The sequence below is a fragment of the Citrus clementina genome, unplaced genomic scaffold, assembly GCF_000493195.1.
Source record: "Citrus clementina cultivar Clemenules unplaced genomic scaffold, Citrus_clementina_v1.0 scaffold_9, whole genome shotgun sequence".
NCBI lineage: Eukaryota > Viridiplantae > Streptophyta > Magnoliopsida > Sapindales > Rutaceae > Citrus > Citrus x clementina.
The window spans coordinates 4,932,441-4,951,247 of record NW_006261964.1 but is presented as its reverse complement, the minus strand read 5'-3'; the positions used below and the strand labels follow the sequence as shown (position 1 = coordinate 4,951,247).

Genomic DNA, 18,807 nt, shown 5'->3' with positions numbered 1-18,807 from the left:
TAAAATTTAAAATAGGTGTCAAAAAAAATTTAGTGGATTCAAATAATTCCACCCACTTTACTTTTCACCTTTTTTTTAATTATTTCAAGGATGGACTTGTCTGCGTTACAGACTCAGTTAGTAACAGACTGTGAGTTGACAAGATGATATATGGGTGCGTGGCACGTGGACGGCGGATGGAATGGGAGATTATATATGGAACCTGCCATTTCAGTTTTCTTTCGGTGACAAAATGAAATTCTCCCGGTCGCTGACCGGTAACCCGTCACTGAATTTGGAGCACGGGCGCTGTTTGCCTGTTTCTAATGGGCCGTGTTTTGAAAATCCAAATATTTGCCGTTTGATAGTGGAAAAATGTGGGTGGGTCTAGGATTGCAGCGTTTCGATATTTCATTTGCACTCTGATATAGCAAGCGAGGCGACGTTGCATCTCCTGCAAATTTTCTGACTTTGGATCCACGGTGTGTGGTCCAGTTTCAGCGATCGAGGCTGCATCGGAGATAGGCTCACCGATCCTCACATCTGATCGCCGGTGCTTCGTCGCCAATATCGAGGTCCAGTTAGATGCTGCTCAGATTCGTATGAGAAAGGTTACATGCTGGTGTTAATTTCTCCAACCACGTGGCCTTTTGTTGCCTCTCACATCCGGTTGCACACTAACCATTAAAACCGGTTTCCCTATGCTATGGAATTTATTTCCACTTAATTTTCTGACCGCTTGCCAACCCTCCATCTTTTTCTCTCCACATCCAACGATTGAGATCACAGGTCTGTTACTAACAGAGTCTGTAACGTAGACAGGTCCTTCAAGGATAAGCATAATGCATTTACTTTACCACTACCTTTACTATTTTGATAAAATATCAACTACCGTAACCAATTTGAAGGAGAATGATTTGCACAGGACAGGTCAAAGTGGGATCCTCTGTTATTTATTTATTTATAATTTAGTTAGTCTCACTTCCCACTTTGAAACTCATTATTCTACGAAATGAAAAAGTTTCATTGGATGAACATATCATCTGAACAAGGCCTGTCTTGTACAAGTTTTTCTTACATGTAAGCTCTGTTTGAAAGGTCAACGTACCTGAAGGCACCTCTGTCAGCAGCAGCCAGCAGCAATCCAGTGAGTGGAAAGATATATTTTTTTTTGGATGAGGTGAGCTTGCCGGCCAAGGAAAGCCATAAAGTTTCCGCTCCTTGTTGACCAAGGAAAGCCATCAGCTAGGAAGCATCCAGTGATTCTTAGTCATTGTTCCAATTATTTAAAAGGAGATGAGGCAGGTCACGGGCTTCAAGCTTGAGATAAAGCAAACACTTGCAACAAAGTTCAGAAATGGAAAGCCCTCTTCCTCTCCACGTATGCCATGTTAATAATCTTTCAGTGATACTTAACAAGCTTCATGCATTCTTGCACTGCATAGCTATAGCTTTGCTGATCTACTATAGAGCCTCTTATCTCTTGCAAGAAACCAGAGCAATATCAATTATCCCATGGCTTCTAGTCTTTGCCTCTGAGCTGCTTCTTTCTTTTATATGGCTCCTTGGACGAGCTTATCTCTGGCGTCCGGTTTCTCGGACTGTATTCCCAGAAAGATTGCCGGAAGATGATAAACTTCCGGCAATCGATGTGTTCATATGCACTGCAGATCCAGAAAAGGAACCTACTATTGGTGTGATGAACACTGTGTTATCAGCCATGGCCCTGGATTATCCGGTGGACAAACTTCACGTTTATTTATCCGATGATGGGGGTTCTCCTATAACTCTGCGTGGTATGAGGGAAGCTTTCAGGTTTGCAAAATGGTGGATCCCCTTTTGTAGGAGATATCGAATCAAGACAATATGCCCACAGGCTTATTTTTCTGAAGCAGAGAGTGATGAAAATTTTGGTGATAGTGAGTTTGTGACAGAAAAAAGGAAGATTAAGGTAAGTTAAAATAAATTTAATTTTGTGCTATTATCAAAAAATTCTTTTCGAGTGTTTTTTATCGGCTTATAACAAGAGTGCTGTAAGATCGTACTTAAATACAATGTAATCCGAAAGGAAATGAGCATAGATGATGCATAATGTGTTGCCAATTTGGTAACAGGAAAAATATGAGATGTTTGAGGAGCATGTGATGAAGGCTGTAGAAGATGGAGAATATGGGAACAGCCGAAACCACTCGACTATTATTGAGGTAACTTTTTTGTCGTACTCTGCCACTTACAAGTTTAAGTTACTTAAATAACATTCTAATTCAATTGGATTCCAGCAGATAATACAGGACACTTCTGGTGAGAATGAGACAATTAGGCAAGCAGATCTTGTTGAAATGCCTCTGCTTGTTTATGTTTCTCGTGAGAAAAGTCCTGAACATCTTCATCATTTCAAGGGCGGAGCTCTCAATGTTCTTGTATGAATCTCTATACGCACTACCTATAGATTATGCTTGTATGTATGGAGACTGCTCTGATTAACATTCTTCAACTTGCAGCTTCGTGTCTCTGGCGTAATAAGCAATTCGCCCTACATACTGGGGCTTGACTGTGATATGTACTGCAATGATCCAACCTCAGCTAGGCAAGCAATGTGTTTCCACCTTGACCCAAAAACCTCTTCGTCCTTGGCATTCGTTCAGTTCCCTCAGAAATTCCATAATTTCAATGAGCATGATATCTACGATGGATCACTGAGATCTGGATATCGTGTAAGTAAATTAAAGCCTCTCTCTGCAATCAGCCTACGCAAATAAATGAGCAAATATAGAAGAAACTAGATGTTGCAATTATGTTTCTAAATGTTTTCTTTATTTATGCATTCCACATTCAAGTTACAATGGCCAGGTATGGATGGGCTAAAGGGACCTTTCTTGACGGGTACAGGCCATTATATTAAGAGGGAGTCATTATATGGCAATTTCAAAAATAAAGGTACCTAGCTCCGTTCAGACTTTCTTACAAAAGACAACTTGATGTTAAAAATTCAAAGAATATTATGGCATTTCCTCCCTTTAAGTTATGTCTCTTCATATAAAACATTTAGCATCAAAATTTCAGCGTTAGCTGTCCTGAAGTCCTAAAAATTGTGGAAGAATACAGTTCATTGATCGATAGTGACCTTTTTATTTTTTATTTTTTTTGGTTGGGTTTATTGAACAGGTATTGACCTTGCAGAACTTAAAGACACTTTTGGAGAATCCAATTTGTTCATCAAATCCCTCCATCAAAGCTACGAGCATAAAAACGTCAATGGTGAAAACCTTTCCAACGTATTGCAGCAGGAGACCGAAGTTTTAGCCTCCTGCAGTTACGAGCATCAAACAAAATGGGGTGAAGAGGCAAGCAACAAGCACATCAACTTATCAACTTAAAACATATTCAATTCTTAATTGCATTATTAAATCATTATCTCGTAACATAACATCACATCTCTCTTTGCTTTCGAAATCCAGGTGGGTTTTTCGTATCAATCTGTTTCGGAAGATTTCTTTACAGGATTCATCTTACATTGCAAAGGCTGGACCTCGACATATTTCGACCCATCCAGGCCACAGTTTCTGGGTACTTCAACCACAAATTTGAATGATGTATTGATTCAAGGCATCAGATGGGCCTCTGGGTTGATTGACGTCAGTATCTCGAGATTCTGCCCTCTGCTTTACGGACCGTCGAGGATGTCTTTACTTCTGAGCATGTGCTATGGAGAGATGTCGTTGTTCCCTCTTCTTTATTGCTTGCCTCTATGGTGTCTTGTCACTCTTCCTCAGTTGTGTCTACTAAACGGCATCCCTCTGTACCCTGAGGTAACAACTAAACCTAACAATGGCTTACTGATTAATTTTTAGATGTCATTATAGACCATTGTGTTTTCACTTCTGCCACAGGTTTCAAGTCCTTTCTTCATGGTATTTTCATTCATTTTCTTATCGGCGATTTGTAAACACTTGCAAGAGGTCATTTCAACTGGAGGTTCAGTCTATACGTGGAGAAATGAGCAGAGAATTTGGATGATAAAGTCTGTCACATCTCATTTCTATGGAAGTATGGATGCTATTATGAAACTTCTTGGCTTGAGGAAAGCCAGTTTCTTGCCAACCAACAAGGTTTTAGATAATGAACAAGTCAAAAGATATGAAATGGGCCAATTTGATTTTCAAACATCCTCTGTGTTTCTTGTTCCTATGGTTTCTTTGATGATTTTGAACGTGGCAGCCTTGGTTTGCGGAGTTATCAGAATGATTGCTGTGGGCAACTGGGACAAGTTGTTTGCGCAAGTGTTGCTCTCACTCTACATCTTGATCATCAATTTTGCAATTGTTGAAGGGATGATAGTGAGAAAGGACAAGGGAAGAATTTCGCCATCAGCCATTTTATTATCAAGCGTATTCTTTGTGACTTTCCTGTTCTTTGGATCTATCATTCTTATTTAATTTTAAGCGAAGTGTAGAGAGTTTCATTTTATCTTAATTACCACAGGCAAAGCAAATAATGTAATTTCTGTGAGAAAAGATAATGTTTTCGTAGTCATATTCAAATACTTTATTTTATTTTATTTTAATAATTATGTTTAAACATACCAATTAAAAGAAAGTGTTAAGTGATGCTGATATTATCATATCAAAACATCACAATCTATGCAATTTATTAAATTTCGTCACTTATACTCTTTTAACTAAACATCATCTCGGTCAATAAAATGATGTCAAGTCAAACCTCTATGTTAGGACAATACAATTTGCTAATAAAAAAGATCTAAAAGAGTGACTATTGCTATCAATTATGCCATTACTAAAGTTAAATCAACAAAATAAGTCTCGTTGTTCAATTTCCTTTACATTATTCTAATCTAAGAAACTCGATCAAAATTTAATCCCTATATATAATTAAAAAAAATCAAAAATCTAATAATATTTACAATTGGAAGGTTCTCACCATTAGGTTAGTTGTTTGCGTTACTCCTGTTCAGAGTCTAAGGTTGTTTAAGCTCATTTTAGGTATTAGATGTTTTAAGTCCCCTCCTTCCAGACTTGGGATTCTTAGAAATAACAAAATATGATAATATAATTGAACATAAAGGAATCGCTAAAAAATTAGCCTCTTTTGAATGGTTTGGTTCTCAATACAAGAGGTGAAGAATATCGTAGATAATTACTTCAAAATAGAGTAGAAGGATCTTAATATAATAAAAAAGTAACGCAGAGTTATGCTTGCTACCATATTGGGTAGCAAAAGGATGATGATGAAAATAATTGGGTAGACACTAGATATATATAATATTTATTTTTATATAAGAGAAATTAAAGTCTAGTATGAAAGTTGGAATTGGAATTGTGGAACATGTGTCCTCAAATTGAGGACACAGTTTCTTCCCACCATTTTTATACTAATTAATTCTTAGACATTTGAATAAAGAAAAATGATGTTTGAATATTAAGAAGACATAGCAAAGATAGAAAGAAGAACATTATAGTATGAACAATAACACCATTTTTATTATGTTTGAATGCTAGAATTGAGTATGAGATTGGACTAATTTGGAGATTAAATATTTATTTTATATTTGGCAAGCTGAGTTGGATTGAACTAAGAAGGACTAAATTTAAATTTAGTCTTAAAATCATAGGATTTGTAATCCTAATATACACATAGATTTAGTTGGAATAAGATTAAGGAAAAAAGAAAGTTGTCCATTTATAACATTATTTTTTATTTATACCAAATATCAATCAATTAATTAATTTTTTTTATTTATGATTTACTTATTTTATTTTTTATTTATTATTTATGATCTAACTAAATTGGTACTTTTACTTCTACTAGATTAAATTTTCATTACTTGCATATTTAATAATTTATCTATAAAATTAACCATTTAATAATTTATTGCATTATTGATTGTAATAAATTTAATAATCACTAATACAATATTAAAAATAATCATGAAATTTAATAATACCATAAATTAATTGATTTTATACGATAATTTTTAAATATTTGATAAAATTAATTAAATTTTTAAATTTTTATTTCTTCTTTATTTGTTCATTATATTATGACTACCCATTAACTTATTTACAATACATTTAATTTTCTTATTAATTACTTTTTAAACTTAGTTTATTTATTATTATAAAATTTCATGAATAATTGATATTTATATTTAAATATCAACTTAAATGCTATTTATTATTATTTAAATATAATTTAACAACATTCAATCAGTACTATACCAGACATAAGACAATATAATATAATTCAACTTAATTTAGTCTAATATTGAGTTTAATTTTAATAATTAATTCTATCCAATCCTGCGCACTAAATGTAGCCTCAATATCTTCTTACTGTTTAAATATCATTACTCTTGAATAAATATCTGCATAAAAGCTGACGTGATTCAATATTAAAACATTAGCATTTTTCATTTTTCCTTCTAACCTTATGAAAAACTATTACCGAAGTTTGAGAATCCAACAACCTTTATCATGGTTTTGGCTAAACCTGCATGTGTGTTCTAATGATAGTGTCGGGTCACGAGAGGGAAATTTGTGCTGCTCAAATATTTATGTTGTATTATTTGTACTCCCAAAAAATACCAAAACATAACGGGACAAAAGTAATTGGGCAAAAACAAGACACACCTTATTACTGATTGATTACCGAATCACACGTGTTCAGATGAATTAGGCATTTCGGTTCAATTCAAGTTGCTCCATCTTTGTTTATGAGCCAGCCAACATTACATTGTTTTGCATGTAATAATATAAATATGCAAAAGCTTCAATATACTTGAACTGTCGTTATATAATTAAAACAGTAAGCTTTGAACTCTATTAATGGAACCTCTGCCTCTTCATCTTTGCAAACCCTACAACAGGCTTTCATCAATACTCAACCGTTTGTATTCTTTAATCCATGTCACAGCTTTAACATCACTCATTTACTACAGGGTTTCTTCTTTGGCATCAACACCCTTAGCTTCACTGCCCGCTCAGCTTCTAGTCTTTGCCTCGGAGCTGCTTTTGTCTCTTCTTTGGCTTCTAACTCAAGCTTATATGTGGAACCCGGTTTCCCGCACGGTTTTCCCAGAAAGATTGCCAGAAAATGAACAAAATTTACCCGCTATCGACGTGTTTATATGCACGGCGGATCCCAAGAAGGAGCCACCTGTTGAGGTGATGAATACAGTTTTGTCGGCTATGGCACTTGATTATCCTTCAAAAAAGCTTCATGTGTATCTTTCTGATGATGCTGGCTCCGCTTTAACTCTGCTTGCTTTGAGACAAGCTTGTGCTTTTGCGAGCTCTTGGCTTCCTTTCTGTAGGAGGTTTGGTATTAAGACTAGATGTCCTAAGGTTTATTTTTCAAATTTAAATGACGATCATTGTTTTACTCGGAGTGTGGAGTACGAAAAAGAAAGAGTGAATATCAAGGTTTGAGCTCATCATTAATAGCTACATGTTTGTGCATTGCGGATCTAGTGCTCATCTGAGCTGTGCTGATCTTTTATAGATTTTGTAATTCGCTTATAGCAGGCCACAGCTAAAACTTAAAACAATCTCTCAAAAGATCAGCACTGTATCCAAATCCGCATGGATTATGTGTGTCAAGTTTCACATTTTTGTTATGCTAATGCAGAGGAAGTATGAGTTGTTTAAAGAACACATTCGGATAGCAGAGGAAGACAAAAGCAGCGCGACGGATAAAATCAATCCTTCAATTGTTGAGGTATGTGCTGGAGCATCCTGTTTGTTGCTGCAAATATAAATTATTATTACTTATGTGTCCAAGAATCAAGACCTTGTAGACCATTTTGTCAATTTAATCATGCGGAGTAGAGCATTAGATGCTACTTGCATTGACTCATAATTGATTCAGTTCCATAGCTATGAAATAATTTGGGATCCTTTTCTTTTCATTTTTCCAGGTGATAATTGATAAATCTGATGATGAAGTGAGGGCTAACCAAGTTGAGATGCCTCTTCTTGTGTATGTTTCTCGCGAGAAAAGACCACCTCATCCACACCATTTCAAAGCTGGAGCTCTGAATTGTCTTGTATTTCTCTATTCCTCTAGCTTCATCTCTTTGTTTTCTGAGTTTGTGCGGGCTAATGTTTATGAAATATAAGAATTTGTGACATTGACGCAGCTTAGAGTCTCGAGCATACTCAGTAACTCCCCTTACATATTGGTATTGGACTGTGACATGTTCTGCAATGACCCAACATCTGCCAAGCAAGCTATGTGCTTCCACCTTGATCCGAAACTGTCTCCCTCACTGGCCTTTGTTCAGTTCCCTCAGAAATTCCACAACATTAGTAGCAATGACATTTATGATAGCCAGTTGAGAACAACATTCCAGGTACATTCGTGAAATCTTATCTTTGTATAACTTTTACATGAATCAATTCCTTAAATTGGCACCACATTGCCCATAAAGTTATGCACACACCAAATCATGGTTCCTATTCTAAAATTAGACTACAATTACAAGTACTTCTGCTGTGTGCTCTCACCTGTAGTTATTTTTCTGGTCTTCAATTTGGAAAGATGATAATTATTGCTACCTCTTGAATCACGTTCAGGTAAGATGGCCAGGTGTGGATGGAATTCAGGGACCTATGTTGTCGGGAACATGCTTTTACATGAAGAGAGAAGTATTATTTGGAAATTTTTCGCAGAAAGGTATGTCCACTTTCCTTTTTGCTGCAAATCAGCATTCTCAGCGAAAGTAGCATAGCAGTTTATGCAGACTGTACATTTTTTATCCCCTTTAGCTTTAGAGGAATTGGTGGCTAATTAAAAAGGAACCAGAACAAGGTTACAATGTGCTACTGCAAGATTTTTTTATATCTGGACACTATTTTAATGAAAATATGAATCTTGGCTAAGCATTGTTCTCAAATGGAATGCGAGTGAGAAAAGACAGCTGTTAGGTTCATCAAGTCAACAATTCTATTAATCTTTGCAATACATCATTGCATATATTTGCAAATGACTTAATGACAAAATCAGTCAGCTGTAAATTGTTAAATCGTTTGTGTTTGATTCAGAGCTACATCATCTGAAAGAATCCTTTGGTCCTTCAAATGAGTTGATCATCTCTCTTCAACGTAGCAACCAACGTAAAACCATTGACAATGGTAACTTGTCTAGCACACTGCAACAAGAAGCACAATTTTTAGCTTCTTACAACTATGAGAAGAACACTTTGTGGGGAAAACAGGCAAGTAATAACCTCTGGGAAAACATTGGGATGCCGTTAATATTATTAAGCAGATACTGATTATGTCATTGAATCTTTGCTTTTGGTTTCAAACCAGATAGGATACTTGTACAAATCTCTGATAGAAGATTATTTTACCGGATTCATTTTGCACTGCAAAGGATGGAAATCCGTCTTTTGCAATCCATCACGGTCAGCATTCTTAGGAAGTGCTACATCAAGTTTGAATGACACTTTGGTTCAAGGCACAAGATGGAACTGCGGTTTGCTTGAAGTCACCTTCTCAAAGTTCTCCCCTCCTCTTTATGGGCTATCAAGAATGCCTTTGCTTCAAACAATGTGCTATAGCTACTATGCTTTGCAGCCATTCTATTCCTTGCCGTTGTGGTGTTTAGCTTCTGTGCCTCAGCTGTGTCTCATAAATGGAATTTCCTTGTACCCAAAGGTAACCATTTCTAAATCGAGATTAGGAGGCAATTTGGAGATGCTTTGTCTTATTGATAGGTCTAAAACATTGTAACTATTTATTTCTCTTCTACTCAGGTTTCAAGTCCATGGTTTGTGATCTTTTCATCTATTTTCTTATGTTCACTACTGAAACATTTGGTGGACGTTCTCGTCACCGGTGGTTCAGTCCAGATGTGGTGTAATGAACAGAGGATTTGGATGATAAAATCACTCACTTGCTACACCTATGGAACTATAGATGCCATCTTGAAATGTTTTGGAATGAAACAACCATGTTTCTCGCCCACAAATAAAGTTTCCGATGATGAACAAGCCAAGTTACATCAACTGGGTAAATTCAACTTCCAAACCCCAACCAAGTTTCTTGCTCCTTTAGTTTCCTTAGTCATGTTGAGTATGATTGCTTTTACTGGAGGAATTACTAGAATGGTGATTTCGGGGGGCGCAAACGAGTTGCTTGGACAAGTTATCCTCTCATTTTACATCTTACTGGAGAGTTACCCAATAATTGAAGGGATGGCATGGAGGAAGGATAAAGGGCAAGTCCCAGCTTCTGTTGCGTTACTGTCTTTGTTCTCTCCACCATTTTCTTGCTTTTGGGTTCCGTGGCTCTCAGGTTAATTTGAATTGTACTACAAGTTCACAATAAGAGTGAAAGGTTACAATTATGTGCTTCATTTTTGAAATAGTTAATGCCCCCATTAACTTCTTATTGCTTTCAAATGATGCCGGTAAAGGCAATAGCCCTGTTTCACAGGATGACCTAATTAGAACAAAATTGCAAAATACTGGCACCTATTGCTTTATTGAAGGTCCTTGCGCTTGTTCATGACACACTTAAGCTCATTGACTGGGGGCACAAGAAATCTCGATACCTTGCATATCACCACTTAATTTTGTTAATTCAAATCAATTCTTGTTCCTTATGCTGAAGTACAAACGATTTATATTAACCATTCAATCATTTTTCATCTCTAATTAAACCATTTCACCATTTCATTTGGAAACAATTTCACTTTATATTAACACCAAGTGCCCTTTTTTATTCAATTGAATATGCCACTCACAATGCCCTTTCGTAAACAACACAATGCCCGAAAGATTACATCTCTCCTTGCTTCCAAGGTATTGCAGCAAGAGACCGAAGTTTTAGCCTCCTGCAGTTACGAGCATCAAACAAAATGGGGTAAAGAGGCAAGCAACAAGCACATCATCTTATCCACTTAAACATAGTCAAGTCTTAATTGCATTACTAAATCATTATCACATGCCATCACATTACATCTCTCCTTGCTTTCGAAATCAGGTGGGTTTTTCGTATCAAGCTGTTTCGGAAGATTTCTTTATAGGATTCTGTAAGAGAGATTGTATCATTTTGAAGTTTGAAATTTTGGAAGAAAACGGCTATTGAAATACTTCATTTTATTTTAATAATTATGTTTAAACATACCAATTAAAAGAAAGTGTTAAGTGATGCTAATATTATCGTATCGAAACATCACGATCTATGCAATTTATTAAATTTCATCACTCATACTCTTAAACTAAATATCATCTCGGTCAATAAAATGATGTCAAGTTAAACCTCTATCTATGTTAGGACAATACAATTTGTTAATATGGAAGATCTAAAAGAGTGACGATTGCTATCAATTATGCCATTATTGAAGTTAAATCATCAAAAGAAGTCTCGTTGTTCAATTCCCTTTTCATTATTCTAATCTAAGAAGCTCGATCAAAATTTAATCCCTAAATATAATAAAAATAAATCAAAAGTCTAACAAATTTTTACAATTGTAAGGTTCTCACCATTAGGTTAGTCGTTTTTGTTACTCATGTTTAGAACCTAAGGTTGTTTAAGCATATTTTAGGTATTAGATGTTTTAAGTCCCCTCCTTCCAAACTTGGGATTCTTAGAAACAACAAAATATGATAATATAATTGAAAATAAGGGAATTGCTAAAAGATTAGCCTCTTTTGAATGGTTTGGTTCTCAATACAAGATGTGAAGAATACAGTGGATAATTACTTCAAAATAGAGTGGAAGGATCTGAATATAATAAAAAAGTAACGCAAAGTTATGCTTGCTACCATATTGGGTAGCAAAAGGATGATAATGAAAATAATTGGGTAGACACTAAATATATATGATATTTATTCCTATATAAGAGACAATTAAGTCTAGTATGAAAGTTGGAACTGTAACGGTGGAACATACATGTGCCCTCAAATTGAGGGCACAATTTCTTACCACCATTTTTATCTTAGACATTTGAATAAAGAAAAATGATATTTGAGTATTAAGAAGACATTGCAAAGATAGAAAGGACAGCTTTATAGCATGAACAATAGCACTGTTTTTATCTTCTTAGGCCATGTTTGAATGCTAGGATTAAGTAAGAGATTGAACTAATTTTGAAATTAAATATTTATTTCATATTTGGCAAGCTGAGTTGGATTGAACTAAGGAGGACTAAATTTAAATTTAGTCTTAAAATCATGGGATTTGTAATCTTAATATACTCATGGATTTATTGGAATAAAATTAAGGAAAAAAAGTTGTCCATTTATAAAAGTTTCATTCATAACATTATTTTTTATTTATACCGAATATCAATCAATCAATAAAATAATTAATTAATTTTTTTATTTATGATTTACTTAAAATTTATTTTTTATTTATTATCTATGATCTAATTAAATTGGTACTTTTACTTCTACTAGATTAAATTTTCATTACTTGCATATTTAATAATTTTTCTATAAAATTAACCACTTAATAATTTATTGCATTATTGATTGTAATAAATTTAATAATCACTAATACAATATTAAATTGATGTTTTCACACTTTTAGTAGATAAATTAAAAATTGTCTCTAAGTAGGGGTACCCTTTCTCAAATCCTTTTTAGAGTTGAACGTGGTGATAAAATGGAGAGTTAAGAGCATAACAAAGTCAAGAAATAAATGAAAATATATTAAAATTTGATGTTGAAGATCAGCCTTAAGACTTAAAATTACACAGCACATATCTAGGCTCTTGAATTTCATACGACTCATCTTTTCTGAAGTATAAATTTAAATAAGAGACTATGTAAAATTTCTAGCTAGGGCCAATCAAAGAGACATCAAATTCAAGGTTGATTTATAATTAATTAATTAATGCTTCGTTGAACTTACTTTAAACATAAATCAAGGGGTATAGATTACTTCAGTGAATACAATAAAGGATGAGAAACTCACAGTATATTTTTGTATTCATTTCTTTTGGTGATTCACATCCTTATCTCGCATTATTCTCGATTGTTCTTGGCCCAAACCTTCTAGAGGCTCTCATATCAACCTCATTTGCAGCAAATCTTCAATTACGGTTTCCCCGCCAAAACCACTGGGGCATTCTGTCGAACACCTAATGACATATATCAAACACCTTACTTTTAACTGTTACTAATGTTGTGTATGATACAATAAGCATGGCAACCACAAAGTCAATTGCTTTGCTCTTGTTGAAAATAAGAAAGAACTGCAAACAGAGCTTGCACCATCGTTAGGAGAAGTATGGCAAAAGCAGCAAGAACGGAGATGATTGCCCACGGAGTGTTGAAATAATTGTGCCTCAAATTGGCCATCCACTTATTACGACGCCTGCTGCGATGGAAGTTCACTTTGTTAAATACCTCCCAGTAATAGAACTGCTTACCGAGTACAGCACCATCACCAAGCTTGTGCATTAAGGTTACAATCACTTCATCTTCTCCTAAAAAATTATCAATTATTCCACGATGACGAAGTAATTCAGCATCCTTTGAAGAGTTGATGAGGCAGCCCAACAATTCAACATAATCTATTACATGCTTCGGATTTATATCTTGGGAACACTGCTCGAATGTAATGAGATTCTGAAAAATAGTTTCTGTAGCATCAGTAATTTCCAGGGATGGGATCTTCATTACCCCATTTTCGAACTTAATATCGAACAAGGAATCATCCTTATGGACCTCAAACATCCCGAACTGGCCTCCAGCCTCTTGAATGCCGGTGGCAGAACAAATGAAGCTCCAGTCACTATTATTTTTGCCATTATTCCGAAATGCATTAATGCCTGCAGATGATGGAAGCCAGTTATCGTGTATCAAATGGACTAGATGTTTGATTTCATTTATGGGATAGAGATTATCTCGACGAACAGTATCTTCTCGACAACCCTTTCCTGGTAATATGCCATTGAAAAAACGCAGGATCATGAGAAGAAATTTATCACTATCTTGATCATTAGGCATCTTAGTCATGGTAAACAACTCCCAGAGAACAAAAAATGGAAGTTGATTCTCAAGCAAAATCATATCTCGTGCTATGGAAGGTAACATCCAACTCAGTTCAAAAATTGGGTCATTTCCTCTCAAACGCGTCAATGCAAACTTACGAATAACCTCAACGATAAAACAACCATCGAGAAGCATCATTAGCACAAACTTATCTGTCTCTAAACTTAGGGACCCTCCATAACAATTTTTAGCTCTTTCTTCCATTGCCCTCATGGCCATGACATAGTCTGGCAAAGGCTTGCTCGTACGGTCTAGCAGTTCTCTGAGATAGCGTGTTTTGTGCACCTCAAAGGTCGATAATTCTTCTTTACCGTGATGATAAGGACCAATTGCTAGCATTTTTGGTTCATAAGCCTTTTCATTTAACTTACGCAGTACATCAGGCACCTTAAAAATGTTGAACCGATCAGATGGTGTAGCAGTTAGACCATCAAGCTTTTCCTTAACAAGATCAAGTACTCTGTCAGCTGATGGACTTGCCATGCCTTGATCTGCATTTTAACTCGCAGCATCAAAATTTCAAAAATGTTGAAATCTGTATATCCATAATTATTGACAACCACAGAAGACACAAGTACTTGAATTTTTCATAAAAGCTACTATGATTGTCAGGAATTATGTTTGAATTTTAATAAATCTAGCTAACACCTAGTGATAGATAATAGTTTCGACATCTAAGAATTATAGTTGCAGCACTGCTTGCACAACAGGAGGGAGTGAAGCAAAATCATCAATATTCAACAATAACTCATTAATTGAATGACCAAAAACAACTCAAAAAGTTATATATTTGTTTCGATTTCAATTCTTTATATCCTTAGTGATAGTTCCTACAGCACTAAGCCAGATCATGGATCTCCACTGTCACACGACTAAAGAAACTAAGCAAAATTATTATTCTAAACAATTTTGTAATTAACTTACTCGTTTGAAGGCCACCGTTCCTATTGCTTAACGAGATCGCAATCTTACCGGTGCAATGACGAGATCCCAGTCTTACCGTTGCAAGGAATTCGATCCTTTGTTTTCTTTTGATGAAATAAAGTAGCAGAATGTTTACTAATAATACAAAGGAGACTTCACGCGGGTGTGGGCTCCAATCCGACAATTTTGAAAATTTAAAATATTTTAAAATGATTCTGACCATAAATTCAGCATTCAACAAAGCTCAGCTAAAAAAGAAAGCCTAATTCATTTTACCATCCGGCCAACCGAAAGTTATAGACGTTATAATGTTCTTAAAATTCACTCAATATGCAATTTATTTCTTTATTTTTATTTTTTATTGAATGTATCCCAATATTCACTTGTTTTTTTTTTATTTTGAGGGGTGCTAGTGTCAGTCGTTATTTTGAGTGATTGTCCCACTCGCTGATTCTAGATTCGACATGTGTCCCATAACATATCTTTTATATTTACCGAAAAGCACACTGTATTTTTGTCTTTTGCATCATTATTTTATTTGACTTAACATCATCCTACAACCTCACAATAATTATATCTATACCATATTCAATTTTACAACATTACCCCTTCAACTGTAAACTTTCTTGAACACTCTTTCTCCCTCAATTGTTTCTCTTCTTTTCAAAAAAAAAAAAAAAAGAAAGAAAGAAAAGAAAAGAAAAATTGTTTCTCCTCAATCTGTTGAAAAGCCACTTGAAACCAGAGCTCTTTTTTTTTTTTTTAAGTAAAATTTATGTTTCAGAATATCATCGAACAAGTTCTCTAGCTTAAAATTTTCTTGACAAATCTTTTTTAATTTTTACTTTTTTTATTAAATATACATTTCACAATATCACATGAATTACATACACAAGTGAATTTTTTAATTTAAACGTAAAGACTACTTAATGTTAATAATTTTTAGATTATTTGAGTCATTCTATGTAGTAAAAGACTGTGTATTTGTTTAATAATTATATTATACAGTTTGTTAAATTATTTGGTCCTTTTTCATTGTCATTGAAAAAGAATCTTTGAAATTATGCTTCAATCATTATTAAATTAAATGGGTGCATATAATGCTAAATTTATTATATAAAATGTTATTGTTTATATTTATCCTTGCCCCATTTTGATCTTGTTATGTTTGGAATATTTTACTCTAGCTAACTCTCTAAATAATTGAAAAGGTATCAAGAAACAATTTGTTTGTTTATTTATTTAAATCTATGTGTGGCTCAAAAAAAAAAAAAATTCATGGAACTTAGATAACTACAAATATAGTTCAAATAAATTTCTAAGTTTCTGGCTCCTCTGGGACTTGAGATAAGTAGTTGAAAGTAATTTCTCGAAATTTAGGAGAAGTAATTGGAACAATTTTAGAGAAACAGTTGACGTGTTTTGATCAAAAGTATTTTGCTTAAACTTTGAAAGGACATTGTGGTAAATAAAAAGTGGCAGGGCCGTAATTATAATAAATATATGGGATGATAGTTAAATCAAGTAAGACAATGAATATAATAGACAAAATAAACAATAGATAAGTATAAAACTATAAGGTAGTGTTTACTTACTGGAGTGGGAGTGTGGAGTGTGAATTTCTCCCACTCCAGTGTTTACTTACCTTAAAAAATGAAGGAGTGAGAGTGGAAATTCGTGGATCCCACTTAATTTTAGAGTGGGGAGTGGGATTCCCACTCCTATGGGGGGAGGTGGGAGTGGGAATCCACTCCCCCCTCTTCCTATTTTATCTTTATAATTAAAATTAAAATAAATAAATAATATCATATTTATTAAAAGTAATAATTATATCATATTTATTTTATTAAATTTAATAAAATAAAAATAAATAAATATTATATTTAAATTAATAATATTAAACATTAATTTTAATAAATATTATTTATTTATTTAATTAATAATAATAAATATTTTATTCTAAAAAAATATTAATTTTATACTATATTATCAATAATAATATTTCATTTGTGTTGCTATTATTAATAATTTTTATTCACATAATTTAAATTAAAATTAATAAAAAATTATGATTTACATAATTAAGAATATTAGTAATTATTATTAATTTATAAATATAATAAAATATTTATTTTATTTTTCAAATATATTTTTTATTAATTTTTTAATTATAAATTATAATTCTGTACATAAGGATAAAATTATAATTTAAAATAATTTACTCCCAATTCAAGACAAAGTAAATAAATAATTGGGATTCTGATTGACAATTCATACTTTTATTTATTCTAAGTAAACACCTTACTCTCACTCCCACTCCACACTCCTAATCCAAAAATTCTCACTCCTCAGAATTCCCACTCCAATTCAAAAAGTAAACGCAGCATAAATGATGTTTGGACTTGCCGCCTATGGTACAGACTCTGTACCTAACATCTCCCGTCATCCCACCATCCCATTTTCTATTGTTTAATTTCTCACTCCACATCCAACGGCTGATGCTGCAGTCTGTAGCTTACAGATTCTGTAAGCTAGTCGAGTCCATGATGTTTATGGAGCCTACAACACTTTTTATCTCTCACCTGTCAAATGCAAAACGAGAGACCATAGCATTCGTCTTTTTATGTTTTTTTCTGCTTTTCTTTTAAGATTGACACTTTTTCCTGATCGGCATCACTTTGTACAAATCAATTCAATTGGTATAAGATTGTTTTATACCTTAATTAAGGTCTTTGGTAAGTATAGTTGTATTAAATATTTTTTAAATATTTTTTAAATATTTTTTGAGAGAATTTTATCTTAATAAAAAATACAAAGATTTTTTTTATTATAATCTGTTTTGTAAACAGTAATTAAAAAAATGATTTCAAATTTTTAGATAAAAATTATTATTACCACTCTTTTGGCTAAAACTTTTTCAATGGATGTGAAAAAGCTCAATAATAAAGGCGAACAAACTTTTTGATTTGGCCACCAATACGACTGGACTGACTTAGCCATTATGAGTCCTTTTGAATAATATTGTTTTGCTGCATTTTGGAGGACTTAAAACTTACTTTCCAATTTCATTAAATGTTCTTCAAAGAAAAATAAAAAATGATCTTGCATAGGTTTTTTCTTCTAATTACTTGGGAGGACGTTTCGGTAATGGTTTTGATGGCTTTCCTCAGTAGTTTAATTTATTATTTAGTTTGCTTTTGAGTTATAGTACTTTTAAGTCTTTGTAGCTAATTGACGTTCGCAATAGAACTAGCAATAAATTAAACTATTTAACAGAAAGAAGCATATCCTATCAAAAAAAAAAAAAACAGAAAGAAGTATATAGTATTCACATCTTCATCAGATATCAGAATAAATATGATGATACATACATACATACATACATACATACATATATATATATATATATATATATATATATATATATATATATATATATATGTATATGTATATCTTCAAGATATGAGTGTATGCATCAACATAAAGGTTAAAGTGGCATTCATACAAAGATTCATAAAATTAAACAACAACATCCCTTTTTCCTAGAATCTAGGGAGGATGAATACCGATTTTCTAAGCTCTCTGACTTTACTTCGAAGTTCGGATCCGGCGCCGGTTCCGGCACCGGCTTCGGAACTGGAGGCGGCGCCGACTTCGGCATACATGGGTCTGGATCCAGTGCTTGTACTGGTGGTGGTGGGGCACATTCTCTTGGAAATCCATTTTCGATTTCGTCATCATCATGCTTCTCTTTAGGAGAACGGTCTTTCTTACTAGTAGTACTCATGATGTGCTCTTTTCATACTAAGTCTTTGCTCCTCAGAAAGCTAGCTAGCTTCGGGTAAATAAGGTTAGCCATATTTGTTAGGGGTGGGCAC

At 33.7% G+C, this 18,807-nt stretch overlaps 2 protein-coding genes and 1 pseudogene across 5 annotated transcripts; 2 read left to right on the top strand and 1 right to left on the bottom strand.

Moving 5' to 3' along the window:
• The first annotated feature begins 933 nt into the window (after positions 1-933).
• LOC18031827 (cellulose synthase-like protein E6) lies at positions 934-4,512 on the top strand. Of its 2 annotated transcripts, none has more exons than XM_006420081.2 (8): positions 934-1,930; positions 2,094-2,183; positions 2,262-2,399; positions 2,481-2,693; positions 2,817-2,916; positions 3,145-3,323; positions 3,438-3,788; positions 3,870-4,512. In XM_006420081.2, exons 1-8 carry the CDS (start codon positions 1,337-1,339, stop codon positions 4,413-4,415), a joined length of 2,211 nt encoding a protein of 736 aa, XP_006420144.1. In that variant the 5' UTR covers positions 934-1,336; the 3' UTR covers positions 4,416-4,512. The 2 variants fall into 2 exon arrangements, with proteins under 2 accessions (XP_006420144.1, XP_024037261.1); XM_024181493.1 differs by having other exon boundaries at positions 2,259-2,399.
• Positions 4,513-6,748: 2,236 nt separating this feature from the next.
• On the top strand, positions 6,749-10,422 carry LOC18032912 (annotated as a pseudogene).
• Positions 10,423-10,695: 273 nt separating this feature from the next.
• On the bottom strand, positions 10,696-15,190 carry LOC18032025 (UPF0481 protein At3g47200). Of its 3 annotated transcripts, none has more exons than XR_002904589.1 (3): positions 14,930-15,190; positions 12,924-14,496; positions 10,696-10,836 (listed from the first exon to the last, which is right to left on the bottom strand). XR_002904589.1 is itself a non-coding variant. In XM_024180314.1 (3 exons), the coding sequence occupies exons 2-3, from the start codon at positions 14,486-14,488 to the stop codon at positions 13,042-13,044; spliced, it is 1,314 nt and encodes a 437-aa protein (XP_024036082.1). In that variant the 5' UTR covers positions 14,489-14,496; positions 14,930-15,139; the 3' UTR covers positions 12,574-13,041. The 3 variants fall into 3 exon arrangements, 2 of the variants coding, with proteins under 2 accessions (XP_024036082.1, XP_024036074.1); XM_024180314.1 differs by lacking the exon at positions 10,696-10,836 and having other exon boundaries at positions 12,574-13,089; positions 13,223-14,496; positions 14,930-15,139; XM_024180306.1 differs by lacking the exon at positions 10,696-10,836 and having other exon boundaries at positions 12,574-14,496.
• Positions 15,191-18,807: the final 3,617 nt, after the last annotated feature.